Here is a 16,298-nt window from a genome sequence, read left to right on the forward strand (position 1 = left end):
TACATGATAAGGAACGTATCAAAATACTGCTTTACTTGTATAGTTTATATTATTATGAGAGGCCCGTTATTTGGCACACCACTAATATGAAACATTAAGAAACTCGCGAACAATGACGAGTCGACAAAACGTCCACAAGATCGGCTGAGCATTTTGTAGAGTGCCGAATACACCCATGTGGGTTATTTACATATTTAAATTTACTCCTATTCGTCTGTGTTCGGCGAGTATCTAAATGTTGCATTAAATACAGTTTAATATCTTGTAGTACGACTTGAAAAACGAATCTGATGAAACATATTTGTTGTAAGTAATATGAACGCTTATAAGGCTTCCTATACTCTTCCACACTGGGATTCCCTGTGTCGTGGGTACGACATAAATAGAGACAAGTAGGCAAGTACTTAGACATAGAACAAAGCTCTAAATATATAATTTGGATGTGACTGACAGGAGATCGAACGCGAAACCCTCTCTATAGTGAACATCCAGTTCATGCGTCATCATAATTGTTCACTTTTGTCTATGGTTCTACGTATTAATATTCTGTCTGCAATTAAATAGAGCCATAGAGATTCTAGTTTGAATTTTAGTTCGTTGTAGTCGTCGTGTCGTCAAGGTGGTGTATGCCGCCACCGCGATATACTTGGTCGTGAATCTTCGAAGTCGTCGGTCGCGCTTGCGCAATTTTGTAGATTTCGTTATATACTTTCGTAGTCGCCATTATTCATATATGTTCGTTCTTCTAAATTCGTGTTAAATTCATTGTTCGCGGTGCAACGTGCTGTTAAATCGACGCCACGTGAGACGAGGAAGAAGGTTATGGGTAACTGGTAGACCATACCGAAGTAAGACTAGCTAGCTCGAGCTTAGGGCGAGTTGAAGGTGCCTTATACCCCACAAAAGTGGACCCTATAGCACAGTGCATCGTCTTATTATCGTATATACAGTCTACTTAACCTTATTCGGGACACAAACATCCTGTCCATCGAAGAGTGGAACATTCAGTTCCTTCGAACCAAGTACATCTTGGTGCTTGGTCCGCCTAATAAATACCATAACACAACAATAATATTAATAACAGATCAAATATTTAGATCAAATTAAAAGGAATTTGTATGTCCAGACTCGTCCCTATAAATAATACTCCAATAAAATTCATGATTCTCGATTCAAAATTCTCTATTTTCTACTCATTACTGCTTAATAACTGGGATCAGATAATTCAGTCTTCGAACTTCTAAAATGCTCATGAGAATTTATCATAAGCATGAAAACACATAAAGAAAAACAAATCATGTTTGATGTTACTGCTATCGCCCAACAACGAACCCTTCATATTATTATTACAAAGATGTTTCACCAGATTTGTTCATAGTACTAAGACTTGTATCTTCATACAAAATTACACAACTTCATAGTTCAAGCGGACCCATTCACTGCATTAGAGTTAAGAGACGCAATCCGAGACTTCAGTTCCTGTACAAGGGATTCCCTGGGCACTTCCTGTTCATCCCTAGTAGTAATATCCCTTATTTTAACCACACCACGTTTTAGTTCTGATTCGCCGAGCACCACCGCTAACGGTATGCCATTCTCTTCGCAGTGTTGTAACTGATTCAGCATTTTTGGGTTCTTCTTGTAAGATTGCTCAGTCTGAAAAAAATATATGAGTCGAATTTAATATGACATATGTTCTGACAAATGTTTACATCGTGACGTCACGACACTATATTTCACGTGACACGGACTGTTTTCGCGCAACATTATGTTTAACGTAAAAAAACATGTATTTACTAACGAACAATCCTTTTTTATAAAAACCAATGAAAGAGGTTTACGACATGTGTAAATAATAAAACACTTTCCAAAAAAACTATCAAGCACCTAAATAAATATTTTTAAATAAGAAAATTACAACTTTTCTATAATAGTGGAAAAAAGTTAATTTATTTAATGTTATGACAATTGCACGGAATCAGTTGTAAATCCTGCTAAAATGAATTGGACCTTGTATGTTAACATGTATCAAAATCACTGCAAGCGAAGAAAACACGAAAGAAAACTTACAATTAAATATTAAATAAACTAGTTAAAGTGAATAAAATAAAGTTAATGTAAGTTAGCCTAATTAACAAAAAATGTAACTAAAAATAGCAAAAGAAACGGGTCTGATTGTATTGGTCGGGCTGATACTGCGCGCTCACTCCCGGCCGCTATCCCACTACTGCCCGATACGGGGACTTTTGGCTGCTGGGTTTCCCCTCTGGCCCGGTTCGCCCCTCCTTAGTTAACCTGCATCCCCCAGACTCCTCCGGGGGATCCATATTAATACCAGGCTTAGTGTGGACGTCCAGTCAACATGGGCCACACAGCACCAGGACTCCCGACCTCAAACCATCCTCCGGTTCCGACCTCCGAGTAGCCGGATTACAGGAGACGCCACGCTCCCAGTCGAAAGATGTGGCGAATTTTTGATACAGTTGAAAATAATATACCAGGGTTCAAATCTAGTGTTCTTATTATTTTTTTTTAATTTTTACTTGTTCTTGAGATAATAATTTTAAATTTGTAACCAATTTTTTACTATAAAATTTGATGATAAACATTAAAATAATTGACAAAAATTTTAATTTTACAGCGACATCTGTCTCATATCGATCACAAAAAAAAACACTCATTTTATATGTTCATTTCTTTTACTAATAAAAGTTTATTTATCGCATTATATTCACTTAAGAAGAAATATCAAAAATTCAATCGAGTCCACCAAGTTATAATTATAACCAGTCACACAATTAAAACAAAGATACAATTAGGATACTGAATTACGTACTCTAGTTCTTCTATCTCACGAAGTCAATATAATATAGTCATAAGGAGTAATAAATAATTAATGTATATCAGTTTATATGGATATTGTCTAATAAATTACCTATTTTGTTTTGTTTCAGGGCCGAAGCTATGATACCGATGATAGCTAACGTTTAATTTACGACGCCACCTATGGAACCCGAACGCACTTCGTGAGATAGAAGCACTATATTATTTTTTATTACCAGTTCTTTAACCTAAATAATTGTATTTACATAGTAAACTATTACATTTACATAATAAACTTCATTTTTTCTACAGTTATGATTGTTAACTTTAAATCTACCCACAATTACACTAGGCTAACCCATTTAAATCGGTTTGTAATAATATTTTGTAATTTCTCTGTAAGTATTTTTTTGTAAAATCTTATGAGAAACAAATGTCTTTAAACATAAGCTAACAATACCTTGATTCCAGCGTTCCATAACTCTGCACAGATCTTCATGCGCTCCTCCAAGAAGTTCTTCTGCGCGGATGCCACGTACACGTCGACTTCGGACGTACGGACATTCAGCTCGCCTGCAGCCAGCTTCGCTTCTAGCACCGAGAACACTCGCTCCACACCGATACTGACGCCCACGCATGGTACCTGAGAAAAATAATTTCGCCCATAAATACAGCAAGTGTTACCAATTTTATTAATAACTTCCCCTATAAAGATAGCAATTGATTATTATTCGAAGATTCTGAGGTTATAAAACCCTTTGCCAGAGTTATTCTAGGCCACATTTAATAATTTACCACACCTATTGTAGGCCGACCTCAGGTAAGAATCTAATCTTGTCTGGAGTTGATTACAGATGTCCGTGGGCGGTTGTAGCGAAAAAAAATGTTAATTATACATTTCTTTTTAATTTCAAATTTTTTTATTCACTTCGCTAATATACACACACTCCAAAAATGCTGAATCTACGCAAAAGAACAACATTAGAGATAAAATAGACTCTTCAAGTTATTTATGTGTAAAATGTTAGCCCATAATATTTATTTTTAAATAATTTACCTGTTTATTCTTGGAATCAAACATTGCAACAAGGTTGTCGTATCTGCCGCCGCCAGCGATAGACCCGACGGTTTGTTCTTCATTGCCGATTTTTATTGGTTCTGTAAATAATTTCAACATACAATTGCATACATTTATCAAAAATCATAAATAGTGGCAAACATTACATTAAAATTATACATCATCATAGTATACTATATATGTCATAAATATGTATGTCGGTCATTGTATAACTGAACGGAATGAACGAAAAAATGTATGAATATTAAATCGCTAATCGTTAATTACATTATGCAATTCAATACGACTAATCTGTGGTATTCAGGAACTGTTGTCACACTAGTTCTAGTACAAGGTCATTGATTGAAATAATTAATTGCAGTGATAGTAATAAATTAAAGCTAGACTTTTTAGAATTCATGTCAATCATAATATACTCATTGTAAATCTATTTATTACCATTTATTGTACAAAATCTTATATTGCACTTTTTCTACTGTGATTCATTATAGTGATGGAACATCGCCAATATACTTTCACTTGGAGAAATTCTACAAATAAACGGCAGGTGCAATCTACATTTTCCTTTTATGTTCTGAGAGAAAACTAAGTTACGACACTTACAATATAATCCGTTACTTGCTATTCGCAACTGCACGTAAACTATTTATTTTAAGTACTTAATACATATCAAATAAGTTTCAATTGGTGACAATTCAATTGGTGCTTTGACTCTGTTTTTTAATTAATTATTAGTTAGTCTGTTTTGTAAAAAGTTACCTTATTACATATAAAAAAACCGTATACACTGTTACAATAAAAGAATACTTCAATTTTTCATAACGAAATACCAAGGGTACCCAAAAATACTAAGTTAGGTAGATATTAAAAATAATGTTGATACCTGTTAAAACAGCTTCATAGATAACCCCAGTGTAGTAATCTAATCCTCTCGCCAAGCTCAGATCAAATAGGATTTTGTCCTTAATACCAAGAAGGTTGCAATAGTTCAATAATAACTTTATGCCTTCAAGACCTTCTATAGCCGCTTTGCATTTAGATAATTTCTCGTCTTTAACCAACTGTTCAGCCAGTTCTACTCCACCATTCAAACGAACATACTCTCCAATTTTATCTGCAGCTTCTGGTGTTACACCCTTTTCATTTATCATTTCTGTGCGCACTTCTTCCCAGGGTAGCTGAAATTGGGAAAACAGGTACTTTTAATAGTTGATAAAAAAAATCCATGTATAAAAGTTAACGCACACTACTACTCATTTTTTTTTTATTCTTATCAAATTTCTGTCCATGTTTCTCATCTACTTTGTTTAATCTCTATTCTGTGCATTATTAGAATATTGTAAGAACCATATGTTTTTGTAATTTATATAATTTCATTCATATGCTTCTACTATATTGTTTATTTATATGAAAGACAACACTCTAGGGTTCAGTATAGGTTCTTGACCTATTCATATTACTTACATTATTTCGTTGTACATATGTACCTTGTAATATAGCATACAGTATTACATTATAACATAAATAATCACCTTGTCCAGTTTATCGACAGTGGAGCAAGTGGAGCGGAACTTGTCGGCAGGCACACCACACGCCTCAAACATTCCATCAAGCAATCTTCTGTGGTTCACTTTCAATACATACTTGCCGATGTTTAGGGTGTCGAGGATTTCTGTCACCACTTTGAGACACTCAGAGTCTGGGACCATAGGGTCATACTGGCCTGCTATGTCAAAATCCTGCAACAGGAAAATTTTAGGTGGTCTAAATAAACAGGAAATTTATGTTAAAAATATAAAGAAAACAGAATGTATTTTACCTAAACTTGTTTAAATTCAAATTGTTTTATATTATGCTGACCTCTTTCCGGATTAGTCACACATTTTTTAACAATATTCTGCAGATACAATTTACAATAAACTGCAATTCTTTCTGCACCTTCTGCCTTCTAGACTTGATTTCTTTTATAGATTCGTAATATTTTAGAAATATTTGAATAAAAATGATAATATATACTTACACACTGGTAAAATTCTCTATATCTCCCTCTTGTCATAGCAGGATTGTCTCTCCTATACACCTTAGCGATGTGGTAGCGTTTCAAAGTATTTATTTTACTCATAGCCAAGTACCGCGCTAAGGGCACTGTCAAATCATACCGCAGGGAGAGAATTTCCCCACCTTGATCCTTGAGATCATAAATCAGCTTGGAATCTTCACCATATTTTCCAGTTAGGACTTCCTAAAGAATAATAAATGTACAGAAAATAAAGATTTTATAAATTACATAAAAATGCAATAATACAATATGTGTTGTATTTTTTGTAATTCAAATGTACAAGAGTTTATTGCAAAAGAAAATATGTATAAGTGAAGCAAACACAGGAGATAATGCATATGTTAATAATAATCTTAAATTTAATTGGTGATAATGCATTACTACCGCTCGGGAAGAAAGATTTAACATGAAGTAACTCAAATGCAGTGCTTGTGTAATAGACATAAAATCAGAGATTATAATAGATTACAATATGTACCTTTAATTCAAAGACAGGAGTATCAATACACTCTGCACCATGCTTCTTGAACACACCAATGATTTTCTGTAGCACATCATTTCTTATGCTCATTTGTTGAGGGTTGTAATCCCTTGTACCCTTAGGGGTCTTAAGGGTAAATTTCTGTGGAGTCGCATCTTCTGTAGTCAACTGGGCTTTTAATGCTAGTAATTTAGCTACTTCTGATTGAATCTAAAAAGAAATAAAAAAGCATTTCATAGGTATAATAAAGAAAATATACTAATAACACATTTTAGCAAAGAAAATTAACTACACAAAACAGCATTTTAGAAGACTATAGAACCTAAAAACTAGCAAATGCAGATTAAGGGGTGTCAATTAATTACATGACATATACAAAATCACTTTTTTCAGAAGAAACTGTGTAAAATTGCGAAAAGTTAGAGTTTAGATAAGTAAAAATGTTTTGCTCCTAAAATATGGCTCAATTCTATAAAATTCAAATACAAATTGGTGTTAAAACAAATGTCACAACATGTCACCAAGGGGTCAGATGTTAACAAATTTGATATCATCACCACATATAATGAATAGACGCCCCCTTGCAGAAAATAAAAAACATTCACAAACAACAAAGACAGGAAATATTAACAATATTATATACAGAAAAAGAAGCATTAACTTGGGATAATGCTCTTTTTTGTTGCTTTATAAATATAATATTGAGATCAATACCTTGTTGCAAGATGCTGTTGTAATCGTTTTTCTCAAACAATGATTGTACAAGAGTTTGTGCAAGCCAAATACCATTGCACGGCTTTCAACCAATCTTAGCAATTTGTACATGTTTTACTAATCTTTGTCAATTTGAACTGAGTCTCTATGGCTCCTTGACACCACTTTGAAGAAATTTATAACTACCAAAAGAAAATTAAATTAATTACAATAAAGAAATTTATGTATGTAACAAAAATTAATGAAGTTTAATTTTGATTGTGGTGACGAGACCATATGTGGAGATTCAACCCAAATTATTGACTCATATATACAATACAAGCATAACTACATTCCATCAATGGATGAAGTGCAAATATAAGAAAAATAACTGATTTGTACAAGGTGGCACACATTGTCTTAAAAATAAAAATTAAGATAAAAATTAATTTTTGTTTTGTTAACAAATCACAAATTTATTTCTATTACATACTTGTAATTATTAATATGGAAAATTAAGGACAAACAAATAAATAAATACAGAGCTAAACCATCTTCTTCTTTAATTTCAAACAACACCAATTGCAAATCATAAATATTTAAATGTACCAAAACTTTGGTTAAAGTCCCTAATTATAATCTTATCAGTTGTTTTTTTTTTTCAAAACACAATTTATGGAATAGGTACTATCCAAATCAATATAAAACGAAAAATATTAAATAAAATACTGAAATAAAAAATACTCAGTGCTAAGTACTGGACTACTATATACCAAGTCACAAACCTGTTGATCATAATCATTGCGTTTCATCATATTAAATGCATCAGAAGGATTATTTGAAGGAAATAACGCGATCTCAGTGTCGCTGAAACTCCGCATATGGTGCCACCACCGCTTGATATAGGGATATTTTTTAAAATCTACTTTATGTCCTAATCTTTGCATCATATCTATATCGCATTTACTGGGCATATAACCACCCATGTAGCTGAATCTCGATAAATGAATGTCCATCTTTTGAAGATCCGGACAACACACATTGGATCCCTACAAAATTATTAAAGTGGTTATAAGGAGAATGTGCAACAATGATGCATAATTTCATATTACGTTCAGTATTAGCTATTGTTGAGTTGAATTTCATCATGTAATTGTGTCAAGAAACTAACCCTTTCACTTGATTCCTTAGCAGCTTTCAACTTCCTCACGAGATCCCCTTGTTCTTTTATTTGTTCTAGTAATGATTCTTGAGACTCAGCCATTTTTCGTATAAAATTTTAACACAGTACAAATAGAACGTCCTCTTTACGCGGTCTTTCACAAGGTTATGTCAAGAAAATTAGAACAACTCAAGTCCGGCTCCAATAGCTAATCTAAAAAATAATAATTGCAGGTTAGTTTCCCTTTCGTTTTCATTCCTCTCTAAATCTAAATGTCACAATTTCGCGGTCACGTCACACGTCACGAAACGGTTGGCATGTCGAGCAAAGATTATAGTAACCTATATTTTGAGTATATATTGCATCATATTGCTGAATGCCATGTTATCTGCTAAAAAAAAAACTTAATTCTCGATTTAATTTGTCCTATTACAATATTATACGTTTTCAATATATTCAATTAAACAAATTAAATACAATGTTATAATACTTGGCCTTCCACACAAACTCTTCTTTGCCTTGTAATTTTACTTTTAAATAATTTCTTTTCAGTTGTCACTGTCATTGTCAAATTTGTCATATTTGAAGTGAAGACATTAGACTTGTATAATAAAATTGAACAAATACAAAGTGTTCTTTAAAACTGTATGTTTTGTTTAGTTTTAGTTTGCAAGTATTTTTGAGAAAATGGATAGATTTGAATACATCGAAGCTCGTTTGTTTGAAGGTGAAAATTACTTGAAACGCGATAAAAATGTTAAAATCTATGATGGTGATGACAAAGTCAGTTGATATTATTATCCTTATTTATTGTGGCTATCTTAAGTATATATTAAATCATTTACGTTTTAATTATTTCAGACTCAATTCGTTGACGGCGAGGTAGTTTTGACGACTCATCGGATATTATGGGGAAAGCCTGGCGATATTCCAAAGGGGCTTATTTCTTTATCTCTACATTTATATTATGTGTTTTGTATAGAAGAGGAGAGTGGTGGTGTATTCGGCCTAGGGGGGCCGAAGAGAATTATTTTGCATTTAGGTCCATCTTTACCAGGTATATTGTCCTATACACAAAATGTTTTTATAACATATAATATGTATAAGAATAGAAAGGGTTTAGCCCACAATTGTGACCAAATATGGATTTAACGTCTTTGGATACTTTTCTTAACTTTATGAGTAACACATGTGCATGTAGGTGTTCTGAGGGTATATTCCTACATATTCAACTTTAAAAAGTAAGATATGCCTGGAGTCATAGTTATATCCTTTCTACCTACTGTTGACATGGAATGATAACATAATCATTAAAATTATGTGACAAGAGCGACCGGCAACAATTCCACACAAAGGTGCCTGATATTGGAAATAAAATATGTTATACATTCACCTATTGTATGAATATTTTGTTTTTTTTTATATATAATATAGATAGGAGTAGTAGACGAGCATGCAGTCCACCTGATGGTAAGTGGCTACTGCCGCCCATGGACATCTGTAATCAACGAGTGGGGATTAAATATTCCTACCTGAGGTCGGCCACAGATGCACCGCTACCCCTGAGGACTAAGCTGGAACACCTCGGAATAGTATGTCTCCCTTACCACACCCTTCAAAACAAAACACAGCAACACCCTAACACTGCTATTATTAGGTAGAAATATGTGTGATGGTGGTGCCGCCGGAGTTGAACCACAAAGGGTTCTACCACCTCCGATTCAAGATTAAAATTTTACTATTTTTAAGACTGTTGCTAATACTGGAAATAATATTCCTGATTCCTACTGCAGTCTTGCATGTACTTATAAACCATTTTGATTTGATTAAATCTATAAATGAATAATTTATACAACTTGTATGTTTTAGGTAAAAGGCCTGGGCCAGCCGTAGTTAGTCCTTACCACTTTGTAAAGTTCTCATTTAAAGATGGCATTGATGCTGCTTTCTACAAAGCCTTAACTGATGCTGTAGCGGCAAAAGCTTGGGAGAGAATGATGGCATCACCCGCTACAATCAACAGCCCTAACAGCAGCCCTAGGCCTTCAGTGACTCCAATCAATTCCAAAATTCGTTCAGGAATTGTTGGTATTGAAAGAAGTATAGAGGAGCAACACAGAGCTACTGATGAGAGCATTACTGTCGCTTTTAAAGATTTAACAAAACTTATGGAAAAGGCAAAGGAAATGGTTACTATTTCAAAAACAATATCTTCTAAAATCAGGGTAAGTATTCTAATTTTTAACACGCTTTTATTAGCTTGGGTTGTATGTATGTACGTAACAGAGTAACCGAATCTTTGAACCCGATTTCTATCCACTTCGAACATTCAGTTTAATTCAAAATTTTGAAGAATTATCAAAAACCGATTACAATACAAGATTTTAATAATTTTGTACCATTGTACACTTGGTGCCATGGTGCGCTTTTTGAACTTGATAAATGGAGCACCCCACGCTTTTTTCACACAATTATACTATTTACTGTTCCTTAATTGATTCTTAGATTGAAAATTATTTTCTACTTTTCAGTTGATTTTATCATAAAAGCGTGTTTTTTAGTTTTTTGAACTATATTTATTTTTATAATATAGAATTGGCAAACCTAGCATGTAGTCCACTTGTTGTCGAAAACAGTGACCCCAGACACTCATACCTGAGGCACAGTTGCAATACTTCCCATGAGGACTAAGTTGGATTGTCTTGTATAAGTATCTGACCCTCAACATACCCTTCAAACTTAAGCTCAGCAGTGCTTATCATTGCTGTTAAAACGCAGAAATAGATGTGGCATTGACCATAAAGAGCTGTACCACCTTTATGTAACACACAGAGGACTATTAGTATATTTTTTGTTATATTATGTTTCTTTTTATTTTATCACAGGAAAAAAAAGGTGATATTTCTGAAGATGACACTGTAAGGTTTAAATCTTACCTAATGAGCTTAGGTATAGATGATCCAGTCACAAGGGATGCATTTAGATCAGATTCAGACTACTACATGGGGCTTGCTCAGCAAATTTCAGATATGATGGTTGCTGTACTATTGGTAAGGGTTTTTTTTTTATGATAGTAACTCCACATTCTTTGATGTTAAAGTAAGCTAAGATAAATCAAATAAGAAGCTGGGGTAAGACTATATGATCAAAATTGCATTCCATATTTTTTATATAGCATCCTATATTCTGCAATTTCATTCATACCTTACATTTACCTTATAAGAACCTAATATTTTTTCATCATCAATGTTATTCAAACAAATATTATTCACTTCTCATGATGTGACTTGTTTTGCACTTAAATGCTTGAATTACATTATTCAAAAATATTATAGGAAAATCTCAGGTACCTATAAAAGATTTATCATGATATTGCATTTGTGAAGAATTTGCATTGCTAATTTTACTCATATGCACATGACTAAGTTTGGTTTAGTAAGAAAATCTTATAAAAATTAAATTCTGATCAGTAGATTTATAATTTCAGGATTGTGGTGGCATAATGTCATTGGCTGATGTGTGGTGTAGAGTAAATAGGGCAAGAGGCTTGGAACTCATATCGCCAGAAGACTTATTGAATGCTTGCAAGTAAGTATGTTGATAAGCAAATTACAGTCAAAACATTTGAAAAATGGTAAAACTAGTGTAGTTCCACTACCTCACCAATATCTAAACTAAATATAAAATGTCTGAGACAGAATAAGTATGTCAAGTGGATATTCCATTTATCACTACAAATATTTTATCATCACAGCACAGTTATGAAACTACATACTGATAAGTTTCCAAAATAATTTATCTACAGTAGGTATTTACCACTACATATTTAAATTCAACTGTTCTCCAGATTTTTTCCACCGTGTAGAAAATCGGGTTCAATTTATTAACTAAATAACAATACTAAAATAAAACTGAAGTGAATTTAAATTCAATATCTACAATCTCTTCTCTTCAAATATTTTTGATCATATTTTATATGCATTAAATTTTTTATCTTATTAGGTTACTGCAAACAATTGGTGCTCCGATGTCACTGCGGAAATTCCCGAGTGGAGCTTGCGTCCTCCAGTTGAACAGTCATAGGGATGAAGAAGTAGCAAAAACAACCAGTGGATTGGTAACTATTTGCAAAATTATTGAAGTATTATTGCAGGACTTTTTTTATAATATTAAGGTAGCAGACGAGCTTGCCGTCTACCTGATAGGTAGCTACCGCCGCCCATGGACATCTGTAATCAATCCCGGATAGAATTAGATTCCTACTTGAGGTCGGCCACAGATGCGCCGCTACCCCTGAAGAGTAAGCTGAAATGCCTTGGAAAGTATGTCTCTCTTACCACACCCTGCAAACCAAAATACAGCAGCGTTTAATACTGCTGTTGTTAGGCAGAAATAGATGTGGCGGGCGAGCCGCCAGAGTTGTACCACAAAAGGTTTTACCTTCAAATTAATTTTATCATACATCTCCTTGTCTATGCTAATTATTTTGCCGAATTGCTCATATATTTGTTTATTTTTTACAGTTGGAAGAAAATGGCTCCCTAACACCCGTCAAATTATCTCAAATTGGTAATGTATCCGTCCTACTTGCGCGCGAACGACTTTTCACAACAGAACGCCTAGGATTGGCGTGTCGGGATGAATCCATAGAAGGCTTGGCTTTCTACCCAAATCTGTTCCTCACAAAAGCTTAACTGTGTTAATTAAATAAATTTATATTGATATATATATATAAATAAATTATTGTTAATCAATGAGTTTGTATTTATTTCACTTGGAATATTATATGATGTTGATAAAGTTGAATACAAATTATTTATATTTGTTAAAACGCAAATTAAGCACAAATATAGTTTTATTTCGGCATTTTCAAAATACACAGAAGCTTACCTATTCAAATTGAAAGTTACAAACACCTTATTCTACAATCTCCATTTTCAACCTCCCATTAAGTAAACCATCTCACAAAATATCTCTATCTCCAATATTATATCAGATATGAAAACTTACTTTAAAAGCTTACAATAGATAGCTATCTAGATAATTTTGAATTCCGAAGAGCTGTATAATCGTTTTATTATGTTTATCTACTTTATTAAAAAGGAAAAGTGTTTTTTTTTTGTGTACATGATAAAACTGAAATCATTATATTTCATACTAAATAGCAAAAGTTCACACTAAAATCTGTCAAGCATACTTAATTTGTAGGGCTAATAAATTATTATCACCTATGAGTAAGTAATAAAGTAGAAAACCAGTGATTTAAACTTTTTCAATAATTGCTAATGATTTTAATACAAAGGCTCTACTATTCTGTTGTGTAAAAAAGCTAATTAAAATTTCACTTAACAATCACAGACAAGCAACATCATAATCCTATTTATTACAGTTATAGGTATATATTATAAGTTTATAGTTATATATTGGTGTTTTAAAAATAAGCACTTTAGGGACTATAAAACTAAATTTTAGGAAAATATTCGTTAAAAGTTCAATTTAATTCCTTTAAAATATTCACCTGGTTTCACCACTAGAATCAATCTTACTTAACACATAGGTACCTACAAAGTTATACTAACCAGTTATAAAACCTATTTGGTGTTAAATGTATGTTTAGTTATTTTTCTTTCATTTGTCAAATACAAAGAAATTGTTATATTCTACAAAATGTACATTTTTCGTATTCTCAAAAAAGCAATTGTTGTCGAAACAGTGGCGACTTTCAATTTATTAACTAACTTACTAAAATTTGACTAGATCTAAGTTGAATATGTTATAGACTTTTCCAAATGTGGAACTGTCATAGCTTACTACATATTCCAAGTGGAAACCTACTGCTTGCTATAAAGCTAAATTTTGAAAGCAAAGCACAGCCTAAAAACTCGTGTATTATGCCTAATGTCTAAAGTTTTACCATAATACATATTTTAAATTATTGTATAATCATGGTAAATACACATTATAGATTATCTGTATGGAGAAATATCATTCTGTCTATACTTTTCATAATCATGTGCATAGATATTTTACTACAAAATACATAATGTTTCAAAACATTAGTAACCTTTTGGAAATCTAAGAGAAGCACATTATATTTTAGACACAAATTTTTCAAAAATAGCAAGAAACTAAATAAAGGGCAAAGAAAAAAAATATCCTACTTCTAACGTTTATTGGTGTGGAATGTTAATATTCTATTGCACTCTTGAATTCCTTCGGTAACTGATTGTGTTTTCCACACAGCTCCCAAGCTTTGAAGTCATCGCAGGACCTTATGTTGTCGATGAAAAATTCCACTCCCCTCACAAATGGGAGTAAGAGCTCATCGTTGATTGCTTCAGAGAGACGATGTAGATATGCAATATTCTTAGAGAGAGTTTCCTTTATTTCAACAGTCAATGGACGTTTATTGCACTCAACGATATCCAGCTGAAAATAAAATTATTGTTGTTATTCTTCAACACACATTTTGAAGGAAATAGAACCCATTGTGGTTCGACTCCGCCGGCACTACCATCACACCTTTTTCTGCCTAATAATAGCAGTGTTAGGCGCTGCTGTGTTCCGATTTGAAAGGTGTGGTAAAGGAGACATGCTTTTCCGAGGCGTTCCAGCTAAGTGACTACCTGTTTTCAATTGCAGTGCAGAAAACACAAATTTTAATAACTTAATTAATGCTGTATCATATTATTCATGTTTTGCTTCTGCATCAGCATCCAAAGCTTCCCTAAAAGCAGCTAAATTTCAATCACCAATACTAAATGTAGTCTCATGGGAGGGACCTTACAAAAAATAAGTATAAAATAATGTGAAGGCAAAGATTAACTGCAAATAATGTTACCTTTTCCTCAATTGTGTTAAGTTTCAGGCCGAGATATGTATTCAAACATTCAGATAGAGACTTCAGATTCTTAGGCAAATGTCCACTTTTATTCTTTCTGATTATAATGTCACCGACCTGAAATAACATGACATGAAAGTTAAATCAATATGAAGTTGCAATCATGTTCATGAGTTAAATACTTTCACATAACTACAGCCATATGAGTCATAACTTTCACAAAAATCAAATGTGCCAAAGTTATACAGGAAACTTAAGGTACTATATCTTGCATAGTCTGTGATATAATATAATTAGATTATATATAAAATTCTCATGTCACAATGTTAGTTACCGTACTGCTCCGAAACTGCTTTACCGATTTTCACCAAATTTTATATGCAAATTCAGATCTGAGAATCGGCTACTATCTATCTTTCATACCCCTGAGTGATAAGGGTTGTTCACCCTTAACATTTTTTTATTTATATGGAAACAATGTTTGCTGGGTCAGCTAGTAATATATAGTACATAAAATATAAGTAGATATAGACATTTTACAGGGTTGTATATATTTAATGTATTTAATCTTACCTGAGTATCAAAAACAGAGGCTAATTTCACATTGTGCTTATGACTTAAGCAATCTGACAGTTTTCTGCAGTCATGGACAATCTTCTTCGGGGAGTCACTTTCAAGTATCTTTCGGAGACCAGCAGTAAAAGCATGGTATTGCATCACTTGAATGTCAAATATGTAGATTTGGTGTGGTGTGGCCATCACCAAGAACGGCATCTGGCATTTTCTCCCCATACCAGCACCATCATTGCTGACAGCAATATAATTATAATCATTTAAATCTTTACATGCACCATGAAACTGAGCATCCACTTGATTTATAAAGATATATTTTTTGGATACCTTTATTATATCCTCACATTCTTTTTGCGTTATCTTCAAGTATATCTGCTCATTGGGCTCCTTCAGTTTCACGATATCAGTGACTTCAGAATTGTAATAGTGACACACACCTTCATTTTCGAAGCCTTCAGACTTTTCTTTCACATCGTAGAGAGATATCTTGGATTTATCTTTTGTAATACTGTAGAAACGACCTTCGAATATTTCGGAATTCTTTGTATGGATTTGCAGTAATTCTCCTTTCATGTAAAGATTGTCCAT

The 16,298-nt window shown here is 33.0% G+C and overlaps 4 protein-coding genes across 6 annotated transcripts in view; 2 read left to right on the forward strand and 2 right to left on the reverse strand.

The window, feature by feature from the left end:
• The window catches only part of Nadsyn (NAD synthetase), a 141,270-nt gene that overhangs the window by 98,739 nt on the left and 26,233 nt on the right, over positions 1-16,298 (forward strand). The gene's annotated exons all lie outside the window — the stretch shown is intronic.
• On the reverse strand, positions 1,141-8,582 carry HisRS (histidine--tRNA ligase). Of its 3 annotated transcripts, none has more exons than XM_073085864.1 (9): positions 8,306-8,582; positions 7,920-8,183; positions 6,439-6,651; positions 5,922-6,143; positions 5,434-5,640; positions 4,785-5,079; positions 3,881-3,981; positions 3,284-3,466; positions 1,141-1,656 (listed from the first exon to the last, which is right to left on the reverse strand). In XM_073085864.1, exons 1-9 carry the CDS (start codon positions 8,396-8,398, stop codon positions 1,423-1,425), a joined length of 1,812 nt encoding a protein of 603 aa, XP_072941965.1. In that variant the 5' UTR covers positions 8,399-8,582; the 3' UTR covers positions 1,141-1,422. The 3 variants fall into 3 exon arrangements, with proteins under 3 accessions (XP_072941965.1, XP_072941966.1, XP_072941967.1); XM_073085865.1 differs by lacking the exon at positions 7,920-8,183 and adding an exon at positions 7,156-7,337 and having other exon boundaries at positions 1,143-1,656; positions 8,306-8,581; XM_073085866.1 differs by lacking the exon at positions 7,920-8,183 and having other exon boundaries at positions 1,145-1,656; positions 8,306-8,581.
• Vps36 (vacuolar protein sorting 36) lies at positions 8,862-13,050 on the forward strand. Its single transcript, XM_073085867.1, has 7 exons — positions 8,862-9,079; positions 9,158-9,353; positions 10,166-10,521; positions 11,182-11,346; positions 11,784-11,884; positions 12,299-12,413; positions 12,820-13,050. Exons 1-7 carry the CDS (start codon positions 8,984-8,986, stop codon positions 12,988-12,990), a joined length of 1,200 nt encoding a protein of 399 aa, XP_072941968.1. The 5' UTR covers positions 8,862-8,983; the 3' UTR covers positions 12,991-13,050.
• Positions 13,134-16,298, reverse strand: LOC140751812 (piRNA biogenesis protein EXD1). Its single transcript, XM_073085868.1, has 3 exons — positions 15,711-16,298; positions 15,138-15,254; positions 13,134-14,725 (listed from the first exon to the last, which is right to left on the reverse strand). The coding sequence occupies exons 1-3, from the start codon at positions 16,296-16,298 to the stop codon at positions 14,483-14,485; spliced, it is 948 nt and encodes a 315-aa protein (XP_072941969.1). The 3' UTR covers positions 13,134-14,482.

Source organism: Epargyreus clarus, unplaced genomic scaffold, assembly GCF_041222505.1.
Source record: "Epargyreus clarus isolate Ecla_fem2 unplaced genomic scaffold, WU_Ecla_fem_2.2 ptg000023l, whole genome shotgun sequence".
Taxonomy (NCBI): Eukaryota; Metazoa; Arthropoda; class Insecta; order Lepidoptera; family Hesperiidae; genus Epargyreus; species Epargyreus clarus.

What these genes read in the sequence shown, in the direction of transcription:
- HisRS (XM_073085864.1), bottom strand. Translation starts at nt 8,398, where the DNA reads ATGGCTGAGTCTCAAGAATCATTACTAGAACAAATAAAAGAACAAGGG. An exon ending in GCAATGATTATGATCAACAG is followed by an intron (nt 6,652 to 7,919) that starts GTTTGTGACTTG and finishes ATTTCTTTTTAG; the next exon opens with ATTCAATCAGAAGTAGCTAA. An exon ending in TATGGAACGCTGGAATCAAG is followed by an intron (nt 1,657 to 3,283) that starts GTATTGTTAGCT and finishes TATTTTTTTCAG; the next exon opens with ACTGAGCAATCTTACAAGAA.
- Vps36 (XM_073085867.1), top strand. Translation starts at nt 8,984, where the DNA reads ATGGATAGATTTGAATACATCGAAGCTCGTTTGTTTGAAGGTGAAAAT. An exon ending in TCTATGATGGTGATGACAAA is followed by an intron (nt 9,080 to 9,157) that starts GTCAGTTGATAT and finishes TAATTATTTCAG; the next exon opens with ACTCAATTCGTTGACGGCGA. An exon ending in TGATGGTTGCTGTACTATTG is followed by an intron (nt 11,347 to 11,783) that starts GTAAGGGTTTTT and finishes TTATAATTTCAG; the next exon opens with GATTGTGGTGGCATAATGTC.
- LOC140751812 (XM_073085868.1), bottom strand. Translation starts at nt 16,298, where the DNA reads ATGGACAATCTTTACATGAAAGGAGAATTACTGCAAATCCATACAAAG. An exon ending in CCTCTGTTTTTGATACTCAG is followed by an intron (nt 15,255 to 15,710) that starts GTAAGATTAAAT and finishes ATGTTATTTCAG; the next exon opens with GTCGGTGACATTATAATCAG. An exon ending in TTAACACAATTGAGGAAAAG is followed by an intron (nt 14,726 to 15,137) that starts GTAACATTATTT and finishes TTTTATTTTCAG; the next exon opens with CTGGATATCGTTGAGTGCAA.